The sequence below is a fragment of the Engystomops pustulosus genome, chromosome 4 (assembly GCF_040894005.1).
Source record: "Engystomops pustulosus chromosome 4, aEngPut4.maternal, whole genome shotgun sequence".
Taxonomy (NCBI): domain Eukaryota; kingdom Metazoa; phylum Chordata; class Amphibia; order Anura; family Leptodactylidae; genus Engystomops; species Engystomops pustulosus.
In genome coordinates this window covers 144,880,316-144,904,692 of record NC_092414.1, presented here as the reverse complement: position 1 = coordinate 144,904,692, position 24,377 = coordinate 144,880,316, and the positions used below count along the sequence as shown (strand labels likewise).

General features: G+C 43.4%; 1 protein-coding gene across 1 annotated transcript; it reads left to right on the top strand.

Moving 5' to 3' along the window:
- Positions 1 to 2,151: 2,151 nt before the first annotated feature.
- LOC140125663 (uncharacterized) lies at positions 2,152 to 15,877 on the top strand. Its single transcript, XM_072144528.1, has 6 exons — positions 2,152 to 2,258; positions 3,390 to 3,470; positions 5,951 to 6,069; positions 9,704 to 9,872; positions 11,729 to 11,822; positions 14,807 to 15,877. The coding sequence occupies exons 1-6, from the start codon at positions 2,157 to 2,159 to the stop codon at positions 15,733 to 15,735; spliced, it is 1,494 nt and encodes a 497-aa protein (XP_072000629.1). The 5' UTR covers positions 2,152 to 2,156; the 3' UTR covers positions 15,736 to 15,877.
- The last annotated feature ends 8,500 nt before the right edge of the window (positions 15,878 to 24,377 follow it).

Below are 24,377 nucleotides of genomic sequence, written 5' to 3'. Positions count from 1 at the left end.
CACCAAGAGGAGGCGGCAGACCATCACCTTACCAGTAATTTGACATCTATACGGAGTAGTGATATTGGGCGGTATGCATCAGGATCTGTCAGGTCTTTACCTGGCTTCGGAATCATGAATATATTAGCTTCACTCATAGACTGCGGTAGACTGCCCTCATCTAAGGCTTCCTGGAACACCTTTAAAAGATGGAGGAGCATGTGTTCCTTATGTATTTTATATAGCTCCACAGGCAATCCATCGCTACCCCGGTGCCTTATCATTTGCCATATCCTCCAACTCCTCTATTGTAATCTGCCGCTCTAGCTTATATCGATCTTCTGTAGCAAATGCTGCAAGGGAGATTGCTGATATATAGTCATCTAAGTTTTCCCTTGTAGCAACTAGTTGTAACCCATAGAGGTCTTTAAAGAAAACATATAACCTATGCATGATGATTTCTTCATCTGCATTTAAAGTATTCTGCGTCCTGTAAACCCGTTATATAGGAGGGGCCTGATTGAGACCTGATAATAGTCTCTAACAGGTGCCCTGTGCTCTCCCCTTCGATAAAAAATACCTCTGCTTGGTAAAGAAGTGCTTATTTTCTGAAATATACTGAATGTGATCTGTGTACTGAACTTGTACAGAAAGCCATGTTTGCTCATTGTCACCTGTCAGGTCTGAGAGATTAATTTGTTCTGTCATAATAGCGACCCTATTCAGTGAATCAGTCAGAGCCTTACTAGCCTTTTTATGCGTACAAATTTTATGAGTTACCATATGTGTTACCATAAGGTGATGTCACACATGGCCGTTTTTGGTCCGATTTTAGTTAATGCGTTTTCAGATCGTTAAAAAAACACATCCGTTTTTAAAAAAACATGCAGTTTTTGTCCAGTTTTCCAAATTTGCACAAATAAAAACTGACAAAACGCATGTGTTTTCAAAAAACGCACGCAGTTTTTAAAAATGGATGTTTTTTTAACGCATGCATTGTTTATGATCTGAGAACGCCAGAAGGTAAAAACGGCCCAAAAATGGCCTAAAAACGCCATGTGTGACATCACCCTAAGGTGACGCAAACGCGGACCAAGCCGCACCCACCGGGGCGGGCCGTGGCCCGATTGCATCTTGATCGCCTTGCATTTGCAAACGCAGCCAAGATGGCACGTGTGCCACCACCCTAAGGGAGATGTATGGAGCAGAAAGGTCATGTGTGGGCGTCTTCTCCATTACTCTCATGGAGCAACGAGGGGTCCGACTGAGGTACATGGGACCCCATCGGAACCCTCGTTTTTACGATCTGTGCGGTCTCATCACTATCCTGTGATAGGGCCTAAAGCCGGCAACACACATGGCGTTTTGAACCCGTTTTTGGGCTGTTTTTAAGCAGTCCGTTAAAAAATGCATGTGTTTTTTTTAAACGCATCTGTTTTTGACCGGTTTTACCAATTATCTTAATTAAAACGGTCAAAAACGGATGCGTTTTCAAAAAACTCATTTTTTAAAAACGCATGCGTTTTTTAACGGACTGATTAAAAACGGCCCAAAAAATGGGTTCAAACCGCCACATGTGCCACCGGCCTAACTTGTATTTGCGGGCAAACCCCTTTTAATGGTGTTCCTTCCATTCTATGCACTGCCGTGAGCCCATACAGCAGGTTAACACCATTCGCATGGTATTGTCCTACTTGGGAGAAATTGGGCATCAGACTTTGTAGAGTTTTTGGGATCTGTGGGGGTCTCATCACTGAGACCCCCACTGATCAGCAAGTTAGGCCCTATCCTGTGCCCTCAGCATGGGGGACCCACATCATCTCTGCCTGTGAGTGTTGTCCCCATAGATGGCAAATAGTAACTATTCAGTATATAATTTTTAGAGAACAGTTTCTTTACTGATGCAAAATTCCCTCTTTGTGCCTTGTTTGCATTGGTAAAAACATGTTTACTCTATAGTAGGTAACCACTGCTCAGGAGCTAGTTAACTATTTAGCAAGAGGTAATGTTAGGAGGTTACACGAAGTGCATCTGCAGAATATCAGATGACCTACTCTTGAGTACTCAGTTTCTTCCATGCAGTAATATCTTTGTTTAGTGACATATAATCCTAACCTCTGTCATAGGAGCAAAGGGTTTATTGAATATTTTTCCCAACCTTTGCAGTTGCTTCTTGTATGGCCGCAATGTACAGAGCATATCAGCCCATTTTGCCTACAGCAAACCTTTATTTGCAAGATAAGTGGGACAGAAATAGATATGAGACACACCGAAAAAAGGTAAGAAGTTGTGTTTGTTAGAATTAACATGTAAAATGGCCACAATGCAATCATTTAAACAAAATATGATTTAATTGTATAAGTCTGTGGGGGATAATGATCAATGTTAGTGCACAGTGAAAACCACTGCCTCTATTCACTACATAGAGCCCCTCTCTAAGGGGCTCCAGTGATCCATGGAGTGTGGAAACCTGCACCATCAATACAGTTGGTTGTTGCTATCTGGTTTAACAAACACTGGTTTTGGCTTCTAACATTGCATGCAAAACATGAATTAGAGAATGCAAGTGATCCAGTAAAATAATATAAAGCCTTTGAGGGTGTGTCCAGACATTCAGTTTTTCAGATGCAGTTTTTGATGCCCAAACCAGGAGTGGAGTGAAAATAAAGGAGCAGTAGCTCTTCTTAATGATAAGTCATCACCCAATATGATCCACACTTGCTTTTGGCTTAAAAAAATCTGAAAAACTGAAGATGTGGCTGCACTCTAAAGCATCTTCCTATTTATTTTTATATCAATACTTTCATTATTTATTTCTAACAGTTTCTTTGTTATCGGCCTCAATTTAGCCCATCAAAGCAGGATCATGTGGTTTCTTATCTCCTTACTCTACATTTTTATAAGTTAATCAGAAGAATTTACACAAGACTCTGGAGTTGGGGAGGAGCTGCTGCTCCCTGCTAGGTCTGTAGCAGGAGACCATCATGTGATGTTGCTCTGTGTACCCAGCAGGATAGCCTTAAATATAGATGCAGAGGTCTCCTGCAAAAATGAAGTGTGGCGGCTCCCCTGTACCCTTCAGGACCTTCATCCCAATCCATGAGACTTCACAACTTTGTGTGTTTCTGCACCCTAGGGTGGAGGTCTATGGCACCTGGTCACAGTGCCGTAAGCACTGTGTCCGAGCTCCTCTGCTTTCAATGCTCACCCTGGCTACAGCCTGAGCAAGCATACCTTCATGTGCATGAGGCCAAAGAAAGGACTTCTTGCATAATATATAACTATGAAGCTTGGAGACCCATCTAAAGCCGTTTTTGGATTAAAGACAATCATGGATCTCAGAATGTGCACAAATTGATAAACCGTTATGGAAAATGCTAAGATTTTTAATTGTTGCTTCTTGTTAATAGGTAGCATTGGCTATTCCTGCAGTAGTTACTAAAGGCCCTGAGACACCCACACATCTCCTTGTCAATACAAAGAAATTACAGGTAAGATGTAGTAGGTGAACCAGGTATCATATATTTTATGCAATTCTCCCAAAGTTAAGACAAAACATTTCCTTAAACCAATATAATCAGAGTACAGATTGTAAATGGAAGCTCTTTGATTAACTTCTTCTACCTGGCTTTACTGACACCTTCCTTTGAAACCAATTTGATTCCATAGGTGATTGCATCGTCCAAGGCAGGGGTCAGGAACCTTTTTGGCTGAGAGAGCCATGAACGCCACATATTTTAAAATGTTATTCCGGAAGAGCCGTACCATATGCATATGCCCCCCAGTAGATAGGTAGTGCCAGTGTTACGGGTGCCCCTGCAATCTAGGATCGCAGGCACACCTGTGCCCCTCTCTGTGGCGGCGCCCCTTTCTGAGCTCACTCAACTCACCACTTTCCGTCTCCCGTCCCAGCTGGCCAGCGCGTGCACCTGCATTTGCGGCTTTAAAGGGGCACTGCCCACTTTCTGGGTTCCTATAAAGATAGGTAGCCACAGCACATGCCCCCAAGTAGACAGGTAGCCACAGCACATGCCCTTGGTATATAGGTATCCGCAACACATACTCCCATTAGATAAATAGCCACAGCACACACTCCCAGTAGATAGGTAGCCACAGCACATACTCCCAGTAGAAAGGTTCAGCACATACTCCAGGTTGATCGGTAGCCACAGCACATGCCCCCAAGTAGATAGGTAGCCACAGCACATGTCCCACAGTAGATAGGTAGTCACAGCAAAAAAAAAAAAAAAAAAGAATATTCACATGCCAGCGCTCCTTGCAGCCAGCTCCTCATTGCTCCCACTCTCTTCTTTGACTCAGACTTAGACGACGGCGCCTGGGTCGTACAAAGGACGTAGGCAGCGGTAACATTGCTGATCAGTCTAAGAGACACACAGCAGCCATCACTATTTATTAAAGATCTGTCTGAGAGCCAGATCTGGCTCCTGGGCCACAGGTTCCCTACCCCTGGTCTAAGGGGTTAAATACCCAGGTCCTTTTACCATTGACTTGAATGTATAAAAGGGTACCTTCTGTCATCAATTTGTTAAAGCTGAAAAATATGTAGGCTGCTTCAGTTTACCATCAGTATTCGATATCTCTAGTTTGTTTATTTAACAATGGAAAAGAATATCAGATGTGAATAGAGCGTGCTATTTCCTGTGTGCGGCCGTGCGCCGCTGTTTTATATGGAGGGGGGAGGGGTCACGGCATACCGCCGTGTGAATGTACCCTAAGTTCAATTCCAGCTTATTTGGTTTAGTTGCTTAGCTCAGTAAGGTGTACAGAAAAGCAAAAAACTATAAAATATTAAATGGGTAATCCCATTTCAGCAAATAAATGTTATTGTTTAAATTATGAAAAGAGAAAAAAGGGAAACAAAAGCCTAGGGGGAATGAATCAAGGTTTGTGCTGGCATACAACCCTTAATAAAGTCACAATTCCTGGTGCAAGACCTGGAATTCTGACTTTCCCCTTTTTTCTCCCAAACACCACCTGCATGGTTGGCATGGCGGGACATTGAGTGGGCCCTGCCCAACTGTAGACTGGGCCATTCCTACGCTGGTGCATTAGTTATAGCTTACCTCCATTCTTGGTGCAAACTATAGTAGTGATGGGAAGTCCGTCTCTTAGAGAGTTGGATCAGTATGTGGTTATCCACACATCCCTGCTCCACTTTTAACCAGATTTTAAAAAGAGGCATAGTTGGTCGATTAGCGGTGTGGTTAAAGGGGTTGAGTCTGTTACATAAGTTAGCCATGTGCCTTTACCGCCTTAATAATAATCCCTGATTCTTCATCAAGTGATCCAGGCAGGCAAGGAAGCAGGCACATATACATGCAGAGACATGTCTAATGGAACATATTTATTGAAAAGTGGCCAACCCCTTTAACTGAGCAATCGGTTCTCAGGAGAGAACTCCCATCGTTCAATCTAAAGAGCTGGCTCGATTGCAAAGGACACATCACTAGGCTGTAGCAGGTCCTGTCTCGTGTAGAGGCTGGAGCCTCTAGATATATCCGGAGGGGTGGGGATAACATCAAGTTTGATAAATCCCGCCCCCTCAAAGAGAGAGAAATCAGAGTTGTGTGATAATAACGTCTTGTGCACCTGTGTGACACCACAGATTTCTATCCACTGGAAGTAAACATAGAAGCTTTCTGTAGAAGGACAGCAAGCAGATATTTAGAAAACTGAGAGTTATTGATATACAAAGTATATTGGAAAATTGTATAACTTTTCATTACACCAACCATCGCAATTATTTGGTGAAATTAGACAACTCCTGAAATGGTAAGAGGGGCTGTTATCACAAAAATTGCTTCATGTAGGTAAAAAAAAAGAGCAACCAATTTAGAATGTTTTAACAAATGTGCACAATGTCTGGTCATTATCCCCTTAATGACTAGTTCATTTTTTATAATCAGGAATACATAATTTACAATACCAATCATGTTTGATTACAACCTAGATGAACAAAGAATTACAAACCGTCATACAAAAGCAAAACCTCATCCATTCCAACAAACTGAGCGCTATACGTCAATCTCATGGAAGACTAGACAACTGGAACTTTTACCCCCAGCGCAGGTAACTAAGAGTCAAATTCAGTAGAGGTACGTGTTAATAGATGGTGACTACTGTGCAATTATAAAGAGAGAAAGCAGATAGTGAGTAAAGAGAAAGTTTGGACATAGACAGGGCCAATTCTAGCATATTTGCTGCCTGAGGCGAATATTAAAATGCTGCCCCCCCCCCCACTCCTGTTCCATTGCCCGCTCCCTGTTAAGTAAATGCTGAAAACTTTATTAACAATTAACATCCCCACAGGCAGCGCACTGACACTGTGTGACTGACTACAGGATCTGAGAGGCATTGGTGGCATCTAGTACCTTATAGATGACAATCTCTTCCATCAGGAGGACTTTATTCCAGGTTCTCCAATCCATGACGTATCACTGCTGAATTCACGGCCAGATATCTTCAGCTCCATGCAGCACATCTCCACCCGGGGTCCCTAAAAATACCACAGTCACTTACAGTATGAAGTCTCCTGGATAACAACACTGTGCTCCTAAATAATTTATACCCCTCACAACACAACTGCATACCTCCCAACATTTGTGAAAGGGAAAGAGGGACAAAATGGCGGCACTCGTAACGTGCCGCGGCGATCCCCCTAAGCCACACCCCCAATCACTCCCTGGCCACGCCCCAAATTTTAGCCATATTATAATAATAAAAATCATCTCAATAAAAAAAAAAAATTATCCTCATTGGGATTTGAACCCAGAACCTGCAGTGTCCATGTACAATAATGACATAGTGCCTCAACCAACTGAGCTATAACCTCAGATTATCTAGGTGTAGAATTTTGGTAACTAAGAACTATGACTACTGTTACACTGTGAGACAGATTTAATGCTTTGGTATATAGGGAAGGATCTTCTCAGAGATTATTGTAATTATTGAGACTATTATTATTATTATGGAGATTATTATTATTATTATTGAGATGATTATTATTATTTTTACTATTATTAATAATCGTCTCCATAATAAAAATAATACAATTTATAATAATAATAATAGTTTCAATAATTAACATAAATAATCTCTGAGAAGATTCCTCTCTATATAATCAGGGCAGTAAGTCTGTGTCACAATGTAACAGTGGCAGATAACACTTCTTAGTTACCAGAAATCCTCAGCTCTGTATCACTGGGCTTATAGCTCAGTTAGTTAAGGCTCCTGTCTGCAGTGCAGAGGGTCCCAGGTTCAAATCTCAGCCTGGGCAAAACTTTATGTAATTTAATTAAATAAACAGCTTGTGTCTGGGGAAGCCCTGGAGACCGTCTGCTCTGGGGAACCCTAGGAGATGCAGTGACCATATATGGACAGATGCTGATGACGTGATCCCTGCTCTCCGCTAAGCCCGACACTTCTCTGAAAAGGATTCCCTCCCGATGTCTGTAGAAGCCATTCTGTACTGTGAGTTCAGGCTTTCAAAGTATTTACTATGCGGACACAGCGCCGGGACACAGCGGGACCTGGGGAGAAAATCCGTGACAATCTCATAGCTGCCCTGGACGCAGGGCAGAGGTAAGAAAAACGGTTGGGAGCTATGTATACACCCCACAGTATAAAACAATTATGGCCCCATATAATATATATACCCTCCCCCCCACAGTATAAAACAAGTATGGCCCCATATAATATATACACCCCCCCCCCCCACCACCACAGTATCAAACAATTACGGCCCCATATAATATATACACACACACACCCCCACAGTATAAAACAAGTTTGGCCACATATAATGTACCCCCAGTATAGAACAATTATGGCCCCATATAATATATACACCCCCCCACAGTATAAAACAATTATGGCCCCATATAATATATACCCCCCCCCCCCCCAGTATAAAACAAGTATGGCCCCATATAATATATACACCCTCCACAACAGTATAAAACAAATATGGCCACATATAATGTATACAGCACCCCCCAGTATAGAACAATTATGGCCCCATATAATATATACACACCCCCACAGTATAAAACAATTATGGACCCATATAATATATACACCCCCCCCCCCCCACAGTATAAAACAATTATGGCGGCCCCATATAATATATACACCCCCCCCCACAGTATAAAACAATTATGGCCCCATATAATATATACAGTACCCCCCCCCCCACGATAACATGACACCTCCCCACTCTCCCTTATTACCCACATAGATTTAATGAAGGTGCATTAAAAATAATAAAAATAATACTCACCTGCAGGTAGCTGCTCCCTCGGCGCGCGGCTCTGGTCTTCACACAGTGACACAGGCTGCATGACGTCATGACGCCTGTGTCACTGCTTAGAACAGAGCAACGCAGCAGCCGGAAAGGCGCTGTGTCGCTCCGCATATAAATTGCGCCTGTGTCTTAAAGAGACAGGTGCGATTTATTTAGCTGATGGGCGATTCGGGCGTTAACGGGCCCCCGAATCACCCACTTTAGAGCGAGCGCCGCCCTTTTCAGGGATCTGCATTCTGCCGGCTGAGGTGAGATTTTGATCTCGCCTCATGGCAGATGCGGCCCTGGACATAGATACTGTGTTATATCAGTAGTACTTCAGTGTTTTTGCCCTCAGTAGTACAGAACGGGGTGGTGGTTGTCCAAATCAGAATAATTACGTGCAGCTCTTTCTCATTGATGTTGCGTTCCTACTCTGTGAGGGTGCTGTCAATCGTTGCAGTTAAAACTGCATAGCAATTAGTTTTGGGTTGGTTTTAGGTGGTATAACTTATTTTAACAGGTGAAAGACATCAAATCAACAGGTGAATGACATTTGTGGAACAACTTTCTCCTCCAAAATCAAATTCACCCATTCTGTTCATGTCTTTCACCTGTGAAATTGACAAAACTGCACCTAAAACCACCTCAAAACTGATTGCGATGCAGTTTTAACTGCAACGTGTGACTGCACCCTGAGAGGAGCTTGGCCAGTCACATATGTGTTTACACTGAAACACTCGTTATAGGGAACAAACGGCATGTGTTTTGCATATAAACAATGTGAAGTGGTCTACATTCCAGATTGCATATGTGTTTACATTGCTAGCTACCCCCTGACGACTTTGAAATGTATATCAAAACGCTATTCAAATGCAGACCATGACCATGGCCTGAGATAGCAAAGCAAATTGCGGATTGCTGAAAAAATATAGCGGGGTATAAACTTTTTCAGGCCTTGGTGTAGAGAAAAGTGTATTACAGAGCATCATACCTTCTTGTACAATTGTATTATTAGATTCCTGTATCCCCCTATCTACCAGTTAGGGGGCATAAGTTTTATCACTGGAATTCAGATTTCCATTACAAGTGGTGAACAAAGGAACCACAATGTACCCTTATCTGCTCCATTCAAAGTGGAGTCCAGACTTCCCTGACTTTCCCGTTGTAGTGTTCCAGAAGTCCCACAGGATTCTTTTGAGCTTAGGACAGAGCACCTGTTATAAATGTCTTATTGTCATTGAAACCCTTTAATGTGTGTGTTCCGGTTGAACCCCGTCTCTCTCCATATGCCTAAAGTGCTGGATTACACTACTCTCTGTAACCCAGGTTCCTATCAATCTGAATGTTGTATAAAAGGATTAGGTTCCTTAAGTCAGTCAGATTTAATAAATTTTGTCTTTTATATTTATGAATGAGCAGCCTCAATGCAGTGCAACAGCGTCTAAATTTAAATAAAATTTCCTATGAGAATGGCAAAATATTAGAACGGATCCTAAGAAGAGAATCTGAATATGGACGGTGGGAGTCGGAGTGGGAAAAGGTGAAGAAGATTCAAGCAAATATATCTCGATATCCACAAGTGACCTGGGTAAGAGGTGAATGCATGTTGTTAGGGTAAATTGTTGTGACAGAAACACTTAAACAGGGTTCATGTTTTTATAAGAAATGCTTTACCTCAATCCAATGCAAAAGACACTTTGCAGGAGATTTTTCACTGTTTCTGCGCTAGAAGCCACCTGCACACCAAGTGGGCATGGAGGGGGCAATCCTCAGGGCACAGCCATTCCGCCCCATGCCTACATTCTTTTGCAGAACCAGAGAACTTTTGTTCGCTGTCTTTTACGCAAAACTATGCTAGGTCTGACCTTGCGTAGCTTTGTTCACCAACTACAGGAGCCTTTGTCTGCTGGCTGTTGTGGTAGTGAGCAACCAATCACAGCTCAGTTTCTATTTTGCCATGAGTATAAGGCATCTTAAGTGTAAGGTAATATGATAGATATGAAGAGCTAGAGAGGGGCAAGAAGAGGGGGTTAATTTACTATCCCAGGCAACGCTGGGGGCTTCAGCTAGTAAACATATAAAAGCAATTTTGACTCAAATCATAGCCTACACTAGTGAGTCGTTTTTCCCATTTTGAAAATGTTATTTCCAACATATTTTATATTTTTTTTTCCCTTTATTTTGTGAGACTTTTTGGGTGCAGAATCAAACAACGTACCAAAGTTAGCTGCCTCTAGGATTTCATGCAGTGTGCCATATTTATCTTTGTAGCCCAGATGTTTCTTCAACTTGTTAGACTTTTGGGCTCTGAAATTGTCCCATTCTTACACTTAATAATTCCCAGAACAGAGCATGCTAGCCCCAAACTACAAAAAGTCCCAAAAGTGAGAATAAACAGGCAACTCATCACATGTATCACAAAGGGGAAAAACTTAAGATACATTGCAATTATAAAGTAGGTCAACTTCAGGAAACTTGAAAAAGTGGCAGCCGAAAAACTATGATACACGTGCCCCATAGTCTAGAGTACAGATGGTGTACATACATAACAAAAACAAACCAAACATTAGACCCACTGACCTCCAGATAAAGTTGTTTCTTGGTTCCAATATTAGCATGAGGATTCTGCAGGTCTCCGGTAGGTCATTCCAACATTGCTTGGGTTTATATTAAAATATAAAAAGAGGAAACTCACCGGATGCTCTTGGCATCTGCAGATGGAGAAGCACACATCGGGGCATATTTACTTAGGACCTTGCGCCAGTTTTCTTTCATTTGCAAATAGCTTGAACATGTATTTAAGAAGTGTCTGCACTATATATGTGGCGCATGCAGACCTTTTTTGTGTCACAGCTGCACTATTCTTCACGCAGCACAAATTTCGTCACTGAAATGGCCGTCCCGGTGCACAGTTGGACCATGGGCAACATTTGATATACAAAAAGTTTGACAGAAGTGTGTTGCACGCCCCACATTAAAGGTGCACCCAAACACTGTTGATGCACTCTGACGGAGCAGTGCAGAGGGTGCCAGATTCATGCATCTGGCACACTCTGAACTATACACAGGCAAACTGCACATAGTGCAAACTGCACTTCTTTTAGTAAATGTGCCCCATTGTCGACACAGGAATTAATGTCCATAGTATCCTCGATTCGACCAAAGCCTCTTGCCCAGTTTTGTTACTGTAATACATTAATAATACTTATATTTAGGGAACTCAAAATCACTGGTCAATAAGGACAATGGTAGTGTGGTGGTATTATTATTGTCCATAAGGACCTTTCTTTCTTTTTTTTGCTTTGTTTCTTTGCTTAGATTGAATGCTTATATGCCAGGCACACATGTATTGTTGCTGCTTAGTAGTATGTTTGTTATTTTTTGTAATTGATTTCTTAGGTGGTTTTTATTTGTGTAAAAAATAAATATACTTTGATTTTCCAGTCAGGACAGCACAGAGTCACGTTTCAGGACAATGAAAGTAATACAGACATCCAGAATTTATTTGAGGGAAGTGAGACAGACAGCACAATAAGCAGTGAGTAACTACATAAATGATTATACAGATAAGGTAAAAAAAAAACTCAATGGTTTGTGTCAGGTGCAAATACCTGATTTTTTATCAGAAGATGTATGATTTACTGGTCACATGGTGAGATGAATGATATAAATTCATAGGTTCTGCTGTATGGAGGTTATGTTCTTCCTTTAATGTACATATACAATATTTATATGTACAATCACAGCTGACCAACAACTTTTTCTATTATTTTTAATAGAGCGTAATAAACTATAGTTCAGATGAACACAGGACTTCCACACACACCACCAACCACTGACATATGAGTGTTGTTCACAAGAGGGGTGTGTATACACTGATGAGTGCACGGCTTCCTTGATCAGGCCTAGGACATTACCAGAAGTACTGAGTCCTGCTCAGGGCCGTATTTAGTGTAGGTGCTGCCCTAGGCACTCTCAGTGCTTACACCCCCAATCGGAGCCGTCAAGCTAACACTACTGCCCATAACCCCCAGCACGTTACTAGAATTCTTGGGGACTGACGGATGTATATCAGACCCCTGTTCTCATGATCCATGGGCGTCCCATCACGGTGACCCCAAAAATCAGCAAATTTGGCCCTATCCGACAAACCCTTTAATGTTAAAAGACATAACACATATGCATTGCCCAAGGCATTTGAATTGCAAACACATTATCAGAATGTGGCCTCCAGCTGTGTTCACACTCGGCTTGAATTACATTTACAAAGACATTTCTAGCACAGCGCGGGGGAGTTTCTCCAGATTACATCTGCATTACAGTGAAACACTTGTGATCAGGAAACAATCGTCCCACTCCCTCTCGCTAACTTCTTAAAACCTTGGTTGCAAAAGTCGCAAAAATGCACCTAAAATAGTTCCAAAATATCAAAAAAACCTGCAAAAAAGAGAAACAGATGAAAATAAAGTTACATGCCCCATATATATAATGGGGCACATTTACTAAGGGCTTTACCCCACACTTCTGTCGGACTTTGCACGTTCTTGTACGCTAAAACGGCTTGCACAGATATTTAAGAAGTGTCTGCACTGCTATTGTGTCGCACACGTGGCACAGCCTCCATATGACATAAATTAGCGGACGTGCAGGTGCTCCGTCTGAGCACAGTTTTTAACATGCAAATTGTGTTGCATGCCCTATGTTAAAGGTGCACCACAAAAAAGTTGGTGAACTCTGTTGGGCCTGTGCGTTGAAGCGACAGATTCCTGATTTCTGGCACACAATCTTAATTAATCGGTTGCACACAGCATTATACACAGAAAGAGCACTTTTAGTGCAGTTTCCTACTTTCTTAGTTGATAGGGATTTTTATGCAGGGCCCCAACAGCCCTCTTGACTTTTGTAAGGTGAGTCCTAATTAACCCTTTGAGGGAGGATGAGATAGCTGCCGGCAGCGAGATGACAGAGTAAATGAAAGACACAGTCCGGTCTTCCGATGCACTCAAATCACACTGTTTATTTCAAAAAACCCCAGCTGTATTTTAATACAGAGAAATCAACATTTTGGGTGTTGTATGAAAGGAGATAAGGCACTTCGATTCCATTGGACATCAGCACATTCTGGGGAAAAAAGTTAATTAATTGTGCTCAGTTCTCAGAGACCTTGTACACAGATATTGTTTATACTAAGAAGAAGATAAGTGGCTCCAGAATCATAATATAATCAGGGACAGACTGGCTTCTTATTAAATGTCAAAGGGTATTTGCTGACAGACGAGCAAACAGGTTACATAGAATGAAGTTTGAATCATGACATTAACTGGACAATGGTCAGGGAACATGGCCGCTGTATCTAAGATGGCGGACAGTAGTCAAGATGGCGTCCGAAACCAGTGCGACCTCCTTAACATAGTAAATGTGCCCCAATATATACACATACAAAGCCTTCATGATTAAACGATTAAAGGGTTGTCCAGGCTTGTATTTTTTTTCTTTACTAGTGGAGCAAGGAGGCTGTAAAAACAAGACAGAGTTTGTACACCCCCCCTCTGGTGCTGCGGTCCTGCACTGTGCCCTTATTCACCCCTGGTCTGTATGTATAGAGAGGCGCAGCAGCAACATCACAACCAGAGCAGGGTCAGTTTAAAGGAAACCTACCACTCGAAGTGGCAGGTATAAGAAGGAAATACCGAGCACTAGCTCAGGGTGAGCTTGTGCCGGAGTTTATTTTTGTTAGTGTTTTAAACCGCAGTATAGCGGTTTAAAACACTTTTTAAACTTTATGGCTGAAGCTGGTTCGGCGCAGGGAAGTATGCGCTCGGCGCTTACCATGCGCGCGGCTCTCCTTCACTTCCTATGTAGCCACGCGCACGGTCACGCGCATGGTAAGCGCCGAGCGCGTACCTCTCTGCGCCGAAGCAGCTTCGGCCATACAGTTTAAAAAGTGTTTTAAACCGCTATACAGCGGTTTAAAACACTAACAAAAATGAGCTCCGGCACCAGCTCACCCTGAGCTGGTGCTTGGTATTTCCTTCTTATACCTGCCACTTCAAGTGGTAGGTTTCCTTTAACACTTACAAAGGCTGCAGGCAGAGGCTGCACAGGGGTTGCTGTGGTGGTGACGTCACTTCTGTTATCTCTGTTTACTTACAGATCAGGGTTGATGGGGGAGCACAGTGCTTCACAAAGGCTAAAAACAGAGGTCTCAATTAAAAAAAATACTTTATTCAGAATTTTATTATACAATCCTATATGCACATTTGCTCAGTGCTTCCTGCTCCATAGCAAGCGGCCTGTAGATCAGACCACAGTTGTGACAAAAATGTTGTTTCCTTTTAAGCAAGATTTTCACTAAACAAATCTAAAGCACATCCTTTATTGTGTTCTTGATATATTAAATTGAAATCTTTTGTAAAATAGGGGCAACAGTTATGTGTAGCATCAATATATTGGCATCGCTGTAGAACGTATGTTTCTGAATGCTTTCTTATCAAACATAATCAACTCTTTTTTCCATTTTAGGATCTACAAGGAAAGTTGACATTGTCCCAAATAGAGCAGTATATATCAGAAAAAATCAACAATTAAATCACACAGAAAAAAGAAAACTGTCACCAATTCAAGCTAAAAAAGTTGTTGAGACAGAGACTGAAGATAAAGTCCAGTGCTTCACAGGTCAGGGGTCTACTTACATCTACTGTAAGAGAGAAACAGCCATGAGTGCAACATCGGAGAAAACAAAGTGTAAAAACAAGGGGAATTCTGTTGCAGAGCAGATACATTTTGGTAAATCCAAAAATTGTGTTTCTGAAGTGAATAATGAAGGAGGCGAACAAGATGATATTAGAGAAAGAAAGGACAGTTCTCAAGAAGAGTGCATGAGCGAAAGATCTCAGCCGGATAATGATCGTGGAACAAAATTGAAAAATGCAAGAAAACCTATTTCCTATGAAGGTTCAGATGAAACCTTTGATAGTTCCCAGGAGGAATCCGATGTCAGTTCTTGTTATTCATTTCAAGGTTCTGAAGAGAGATATTCTCCATCTTCTTCCAAGTCTTCAATTTCAGAAACATCCTCAAGTTTAAGCATCAACCTAAAACCAACAATAAATAGCTCAAATTCTCTAAGAAGTTTGGAGAGGCCATTAGGGTCCTCACGCAAGTCTAAGATTTCATGTATACATAATGTATACAGGGGCCATGACCCGTCATCTCAGGAATCAAGTACAAGCCAAACCTCAATAAAGCACCCGGAAACTCCAGTAACCTTTTTCCATGGACTGGAAGTTTCCAGTAGGCAAAGTTTCTATAGCAGCCGGGATGTGTCATATCTGGAATCTGAAAACAGTAATTCTGATATACATCAACCAACAAACAGGAGCACAGAACCTTCTGAAAGGGAAACCAACAGCAGTCCAGAATCATTAGTGATATACCCTCAAAAATGGTAAATCTAAAGGATCTACTACATACAAATTTCAAATATACGAGCGCACAAAGAATTGTAGTCTTAGAACAGATACACGTGTTGTGCCTTTAGCTATAGATGCTGTTTTATGCAGTTAAATACCCTTTCTGATTTTTTTTTATGAAAGTAAGTTTAATTCAGTAGGAATTCAAGCAAATTTCCATAGTTTCTTTAAGAATAGTAATAACTTTTATGAATAAAGTGTTCTGCATTAGTGTGATGTGTGCTTTAACTGTGGTTCCAATTGTAATGGCATAAGCTAAAGGGCCTGCATGAAAGTTATTTGGCAGCGGTCAGCAGAGTTTCACACCATCTCATCCAAATGAGATCACATTTTTGAGGAACAATGGGGTTTATTTACTAAGGGTCCGAGGCTGCACTCTCGACGGTTGTTCCTACGTTTTTGGGATTTGCGCCGCTTTGACAGGTATTTAACTGGGGATTGTGTTGCACGCGATCGGATTGTGGTGCAGCTGCTCTGGCTTTCATGCGTCAGAAATGGGGGCCATGCCGTCAGACAATCCGACTGAGCGCAGGATTTAATTTTCAAATTGTGTCGCAAGACCAAGCACTTACATGCACCAGGAAGAAAAAGGTGAACTCCGGCGGACCTGAGCGGGGAAGCCACACATGCAGGATATGGGACGCATGATCTTAGTGAAGCTCGGCAGAGTGCATTCCGGACACACAATGCACTTTCAGGTAACGCGTCAGGACGAGTAGGTAATTGTGCCCCAATGTCTATTTGCATAAAACGTCCTGTAGTTGGGTGATCTACATTTAATTAAAATATGCAACTAGTCTTATAGATTTATATCTGGGGCTCAAACCCCTAATCATTGTAAGGTGACTTTCAAATTAAATGAGTCTGTGTCCAGCGCTGGAATTGACTAACTTGAATGAAAAGACAAGACCTGTCCTTGCAGGAAGTTAGCAACAAGACCACTACTTTATTGTGGGACTGACACATTTATAGAAAACCATAAGGTACTTTACATAAGGCGTGTAATTAGGAAAGCAACAACTATAATTGGATGTTCTCACCCAGGAAATGTAACACTATTGGATGTAAGCACACAAAGGAGTCTGATACTATTGGCTACATGCAAATACTGAAACTTCCCAGGTGTTCACCTGGATACCTTCCACTAGGTGGTGCTAGCGAACACTAAGTCTTTGTTTGCTTGCTGAGAAATGAAACCCACCCAAACTTCAGTTATCAGTACACAAAGTTATGTGAAATAATGCTGAATCTTTAAAATGTCCGACAGTATGTAAGATGGCGTCTGAGTCCAGTGTAATATCTTTAACATTTCCCCCCTTTTGAGCTTTGAATGGCCTGTAACTGTTGTCCAGAGTGACCTCCTCAAACTCCAGGTACATACAGGTAGGCTAAGCCCTTACCTGCTGGACTTTGTTAACTCTTCACCAGATCCCCTGGAGGCCAGTCACTCGGGGGTTACAGGCCTGCATACTCAAATTACATCATTGTGTTTCCATAGTTTATGGGTTTATTAACAGGCTGGTTCTTCAACAAGACGGTATCCTCCGCTCCGGGCACTTCTCCTGTCGTGGTTCTTACCACCTGGACGGCCATCTGGGACATGGTGGACTTGATGAGGGGGACCACACAACACGCAATAAGTGACGAGAGCAAAAATCACAATCCCCAATATCACCCCCACTTAAAGGAAACCCTTCCAATCCCCCAACTACAAAGTGAAGGACAAAGTGTCCACCCCAGAGTTTCTCTTGAGTTCCCTGGACAGTCCTTCAATCTCTTCAAGTGCATGGGTAATGGATCCATAGGGAGCGATGTCATCCGGGATGTACATGCAACAAGCCACTCCCACCATCTTACAGACTCCTCCCTTCTCAGCAAGGATCATGTCCAAAGCCGTGCGGTTCTGGGAAGCATCTCCGATATAATTCATAAATCTCTGTTGATTACAATAAAACCAGTTAACCCAACCAACATCTTTGCTCATAGCTCTCTGGGGAATAATGGACTCTAGACCTGCCCATATCTGATTGTGGGCCTTGTACTCATCTGGGACCCCCCTTGGTGCTCCCACTGTATCCATATAAACGTTGTCATCTAGGTGCTCCTCCCAGACCTCCAGAATCCTTTGGGATTCTCTACCTTTTCTTATGTGTCTGATCAACCTTATCCCTGGGGATCACGAGGAAGGAATGCACAAATCTTATCACCGTACACTCACCTTCCCAGCCTCTCGGCCTGACCTGACTCTCCTATCCCCACAAATACAGTACACATCAGACACTGCTAATACAGGGTTGCCTGTGCTGTCAGTGTTATAGAAGGTCATTGTCTTGTTGCACCAACCGTAGGTAAAGTCTCCTACCCTGGGGGCATCCTGGTCAGCCCTATAGATACAGTGATAGTCATGGTTGGGGTGTCCCTGAGCATACAGTCACTCAGAAGAGACCAGCTAGCAAGAAGAATAAGTTTGCAATAGTAAGTGTGGGAAGCGTGCTGACTTCCCTCTAGCTGCACAGACGTGGCACTGGTCAGCAGGACTTGGAAAGGACCATCTTAGCGAGGCTCCAGACTCTCTCTGGTCTCTTTACCACCACGTAGTCTCCAGGCTTCAGGTTATGCGTCCTGAGGTCTCTGTCTGGATCTGAAAAAGTAATCAGAAACACTTTGCGGACCTTTTCCAAGGCCTGGCTCAACTGTATGGCATGTTCCACTTGGTTTCCTAGTAGGGGCCTAGTCTGGGTGCACAGCCAAAAAAAATACTTCAAAGGGGAACAATCCCATCTTTCTGGTGGGTGTGGTCCTAACTGAATGGTGGGCAACAGGAAAGCACTCGCACCATGGTTTCCCTGTTACTTCCATGGCCTCCCGGATCTTTAACTTAAGAGTGCCGTTTAGTCTCTCAAACCGACAACTAATTCGGGAAGGGGTGTGCAGGGCCTCTTCTACACCCAGGAGGGACAAGGTTTCAGGTCTTTACCTGTCCAGTGAAGTGGGTTCTGCGACCGGACTCTTTGGTCTCTGGAAGTCCAAACCTGCAGAAAAATCTCACTCACCAACTTCTTGGCTGCAGCTCTGGCAGTAGCCTTGGTCATGGGAGAAGCTTCTGGCCACCCTGGAAAGAGATCAATGCACACAGGCACGTATTCCTACGTACCACTTTTTGGTAGCTGGATAAAATCCATCTGCAGTCTCTGGAAGGGATACAGCGGCTTGGGTGTCACCTTCTGTGGGGTCTTTACCACCTTACCCGGGTTGTGGCAGGCACAGACTATAAAGGCTTTCACTAGTCTAGTGACAGTGGTAGTAACGCCCGGGGCAAACCACTTGCGGTTTATGAGCACTAGCATGGCCATTTTGGATATGTGTGTGTCCGTGGGCTACTTGACTTACTGTCGGGTGCAGGGCTCTGGGCAGGCACACCCTCTCTCCCAGCATCCAGGTCCCATCGGTATCTGGGCTCCAGCTTTCCTCCACACTTCCTTCACTTCTGACGACTCTCGGGCCACCAGGGACTGGAACACCTGTGGATCAAACTTTTAGCTCAGAACTCACTGCTGAGACTTCAGGACAGTCTCCGGGCTCCATCTGTGCAGCTGCCTTCGCCATCCCGTCAGCCACATACTTGCCCTTGGCTTGTGGAGTTACCAAATTGTGTGTGGTTCAACTTTTATTATCCTCACCTCTTATGGAAGTAAGAGAGCATCCATGAGCTCTATACCCAGCTTGCCATGCTTAAAGGGGTTCCCTGCAGAGGTGAGGAAATCTCTAGCCTTCCATAAGGGTTCATAGTCGTGTTTAGACCCCAGACCTATACCTTGAGTATAGATGTTTGCCCTTTTACCTTCCACCAGCTGTAGCGCTTCCCTGAGTGCCGTCACTTCACCTCCAGCGCTGACCTGTGTGGAGGGAGTGGTTCTGCTTGTACTACCTCATGTGCGCCACTGACCACTGTATATCCAGTGTAGAACCGTCTGTCTTCTCCTGCAGACCTGGAGCCATCTATGAGAAAAAACTCAACATCTGTTAATCACCCTTCTCTCCCCCCTCTCTGAATCCTGAAAGACTGGCGATAGAATGAAGGATTCAGAGCTGTGCACCTTATCAGTGTATCCTGGGGCATCAGGAGTGCACACTGGAGTCTGAGCTGTGATTCCTTTGCTCAGATGCTTGGGCTGTACTTGGGTGAGGACACTGTGCAAGGTATGTGGGGTTTGCACAGTAACTGAGTGATCTAGGGTCTAGGATCAGCTCACTGGTCTTGCTGAGCAGATTGCTGGCTGCAGCTACTGACACATGAGGGGCTCCCCTCACGACTGAGTCTAACCGGGCCTAATAGTGGGCCACTGGGGAGGCCACCACGTTCCTGGACTCGACACCTGTGGCGTGCCCTAGATACTCAATGTGATCCAATGGGATGTGCCTAGGGCCAGTGCACACAGAATTTGTCAGCTTAAGGCTATAGAATGCATCAATTGCCTCCTGACTAAGGGCAATTGGGGAAGAGGCAATTCAATTATCAAGGGGCAACATCAGGCTGGGGGCAGCAGACCTTATCCCAGGCTGCAGGAGCTGGCCAGTCCTAGAAACATGTGAAGAGGCTTAGGGCCTCGGGGCAGGGGCACATTCTGGACTGCCAGCTTTCTTTCTGGTGTTTGCCTGTGGCTGAGAAGCAGTGGCCTAGGAAGACCACCTTCTCCTGGCAGTACCGGAGTTTGTCTCAGGAAACTTTGCAACCCTTCTGGAACAGAAAACACATAAGGTCAATAAATGCAACCTGGCAAACAACAACAGTAGGTCCTCCGCATACTGAAAAGGAGAACATCCAGTAAGGGGCTAGTCTGCCAGTCTACTCCCTGTAGGGCCGTGTTGTATGGAGTACTGGCTGGGGGAGTTTTACCCCCCTTGTGGGAATCTGCATCAGGTATACTGGAATACTACACTGGTAAAGGCAAATAGGTCCTGGTAATCCTCATGTAGGGGCACAGAGAGGAAAACATTTGCCAACAGGGAAGAGTTCTACAATGAAAGGCACTAACTCTATTTGGGGGGGCTTTCAGAAGAGGGGGACTGTTCTTGCTGACATCCTTGTCCATTACCACCCCCTTTGTCCCGCCCTGTTGGGGCCGTCTACGTTTCCTAGACTGTGTCTCTTTGTATTCTTATCACAAGCAAATTCCTTTACGTCTTTTAGATTGTCAGCTCTGTTTCCCCCACTCAACACAGATGCTTTCTGTGCGCTTCAAGGCCACTTCTCACAGACATAGATAAGGCAGCTCAGACAAAGCCCAGCTGCACAGAGATCTCCCCCTGATTAACTCTTTCAACTCCAGAAAGCAGGTACCAGAGACATTGCAACACTTTTTCTACTAATTTTTCTGCAATTGTCAAGATCAAATAAGTTTAAAAATAAAATAAACAAAATAAACAAACAGCGTTGCACACTCAAGACCCTTAGCAAATGTTTGAAATTGGTAAAAATATTTACCTGCCGGCATTTTATTTATATTTCAAACGTCCGCCAGGACGCCTCAAGGGTGACTCGGCTGCTATCCTACAACCAGCCTACAGTGTAGAGTTATAGGCAATTAACTTTCAGGGACTTGAAAAGAATATACTGTCTTAAGATGGCCACCACTAAAAGATGGTAGGGCGTGTCATCTTCTCTAACCCCCCAGATACGGGGGTGGAGTCTAAGAGGGTGCTGGTTGCATTCCAAAAGATTTTTTTTTTTTTTTTAATGAGCACTCTTTAGGATTCCTGTCCCTCTGCCCTGGTCCGTCCGTCCGTAGTCACTGGTCTAAGTCTCCAGTAATCAACCCCATCCACTTTCCTTTGTCATTAACTCTCTACTTACATCAAAACAACCTTCTGCCTGGGTGTGCCACTTTTGTCTTTGAGCCAGCCACCATTTTCATCAAGTGCTGTCTCCTACCTTTGCACACTCAGGGGATCATCTAACATACACAAAAACTTCAATACCTCATAACTTCCTTTTACCCACTCTTTACCTTTCCTGTGTTACACTATGTCAGTTGCCTTTTTAGGTCTGCAGTGTCCAGCTACAGTCTTACTTTGCTCACTACCCATTTTGTGGAATCTGTGGAATACCTGATTTTGTTCAAGGGCTATAGATATCCTCCGTACATACAGCTCCAGACTACCCCGCTAACTATCAGTAAGAACAAATTAGAGACCTTCACACAATATTTCAGAAATCAAGGAGATTACGCTCAACTGTAAAATTCCCGTCAGCGTCCTTCCTGCCTCTGTCCTTTCTGCATCACGGGGCCGCATCAATCCCAAAGGAACGATACGTAAATTTGGCCAGAATTTGTCTCTGCAAACTTCCAGATTCTATCCGCGCTTACATGAACGAAAATCTCCACCATCACAAACTTTCTGAACTACATCAACAATTCACAAGAGGGCACTGCAGACCTTTTTCTACAACATACATTGTCACGTCCAGTCTCTGTCGGTCACCGTACAAGTGATCCTTTGCCGAAATCATCGAGCACATACTATTATATATGGACATGTAAGGCAAAGTACATAATATCACACAAGGAGATGACCTTACCCAGTCCCTTTCAGCCAGTGAAACAGAACTACAGTCAAGGTAGACAGAAATAGACTTGACTTACCCCGACGAGCGCTCATTGTCAGTTCTGGTCACTGGCCGCCTGGACTCTTGCGGAGGTCACCTCGATGGTTAGATGTCCATAAAAGTATGCCCAACCCAATGGGACGCCATTTCTTATAGATTTATATCTGGGGCTCAAACCCCTAATCATTGTAAGGTGACTTTCAAATTAAATGAGTCTGTGTCCAGCGCTGGAATTGACTAACTTGAATGAAAAGACAAGACCTGTCCTTGCAGGAAGTTAGCAACAAGACCACTACTTTATTGTGGGACTGACACATTTATAGAAAACCATAAGGTACTTTACATAAGGCGTGTAATTAGGAAAGCAACAACTATAATTGGATGTTCTCACCCAGGAAATGTAACACTATTGGATGTAAGCACACAAAGGAGTCTGATACTATTGGCTACATGCAAATACTGAAACTTCCCAGGTGTTCACCTGGATACCTTCCACTAGGTGGTGCTAGCGAACACTAAGTCTTTGTTTGCTTGCTGAGAAATGAAACCCACCCAAACTTCAGTTATCAGTACACAAAGTTATGTGAAATAATGCTGAATCTTTAAAATGTCCGACAGTATGTAAGATGGCGTCTGAGTCCAGTGTAATATCTTTAACACTAGTAAATAAAATTGCTGACAATTAGGCATTTCTAGCACTTGGTGGTTATCAAACTTACAGAGAATGTAATAATGGGGCACATTTACATACCCGTCCCGTCGCGATGCCCGCCATGCGTTGTCCAACGGGTCTGCCGCGATTCACTAAGTTTGTACGTCCAAGTTCCTGCATGTGTCGCTTCACCCCGCTGAGGTCTGCCGGAGTTCACCTTCTTCTTCCTGGTGTGCTGATCTTGCATCACAATTTTGCTTTGGTTTGTCCGAATCTGTCAACCCCGTTTCTTGTTGCATGCAAGCCACCGCCGATGCGACACAATCCGATCGCATGCGCCAAAAACCCGGGGCAATTCAGGGCAAAATGGAAAAGAATTGTGAAACCCGACGAAAATGTGGCGTAAATGTTCCCCAATGTCTTTACTGGAGTGACCTTTAAAGGAAATCAGCCATCAAAAGCAAGCATGGATAAACCTCAGACACTTACTCATAGACCAAGCAATGTGACAGTGGTAATTTTAGATTTGTTATCCATGTGTGGGGGGGGGGGGGGGTGTTGGGAAGTAAAATTGTGTAAAAGTCGCGTTTTGGACATTTGGGTACTATATTACGTTATGTGGCTCACTGCCGACAATAACCATTTTTATATTTTAAAAAATAGGGCATTAAGGGACGAGGCAAAACCTATTGGGGCTTATTTACTAAGGGTCCTGTGGCTGCATTTCCGACGGGTTTTCCTTCGTTTTCAGGGATCGCGTCATTGGGAGAAGGTATTTAGTAGTCGATTGTGTTGCACGAGATCGGATTTAGTCGCAATTGTGCTGGCTTACATGCGAAACAAATCCGGGGGTGGACCGTCGGACGATCCGATGGATTTGGACAAACCGTGGGATTTAACTTAAAAATTGTGTCGCCATGCTCTTACATGCATCGCGTGGAAGATGGTGAACTCCAGCGGAACTGAGCGGGGAAGCGACACATGCATGATATTGGGTGCACAATCTTCTTGAATCGCAGCACACTGCATTGTCATCGGACAATGCACTTTCGGTATCTCCTCCAGAGCGGGTGAGTAAATGTATCCCATTGTGTCTGTGATTTGAACTTTTAGGTTTTTTACTTTTTTTAATCATTTTTGAAACTTTGTTGAAAATTTTTACTATTTTTTTTAGACCCTCAAGAGCACATTAACTCTTGAGGGTCTGATGGTTGTGACAAAGTAATGCTGTGAAAAAGAGCAAAGTTAACAGCAGAGACATGGTTCTTCTGCTTCGCCCCAGGACCTAGCGACAATCAGAGCAGAACATCTCAGGTCACTGAGCAAGGAAAACTATTAACTGCACCTGCAGTCTTCAGCAGA

Coding starts and splice junctions, on each gene's coding strand:
- LOC140125663 (XM_072144528.1), top strand. CDS start 2,157: ATGGCCGCAATGTACAGAGCATATCAGCCCATTTTGCCTACAGCAAAC. Junction 2,259..3,389: donor ATGAGACACACCGAAAAAAG/GTAAGAAGTTGT, acceptor TCTTGTTAATAG/GTAGCATTGGCTATTCCTGC. Junction 3,471..5,950: donor TCAATACAAAGAAATTACAG/GTAAGATGTAGT, acceptor ATTACAACCTAG/ATGAACAAAGAATTACAAAC.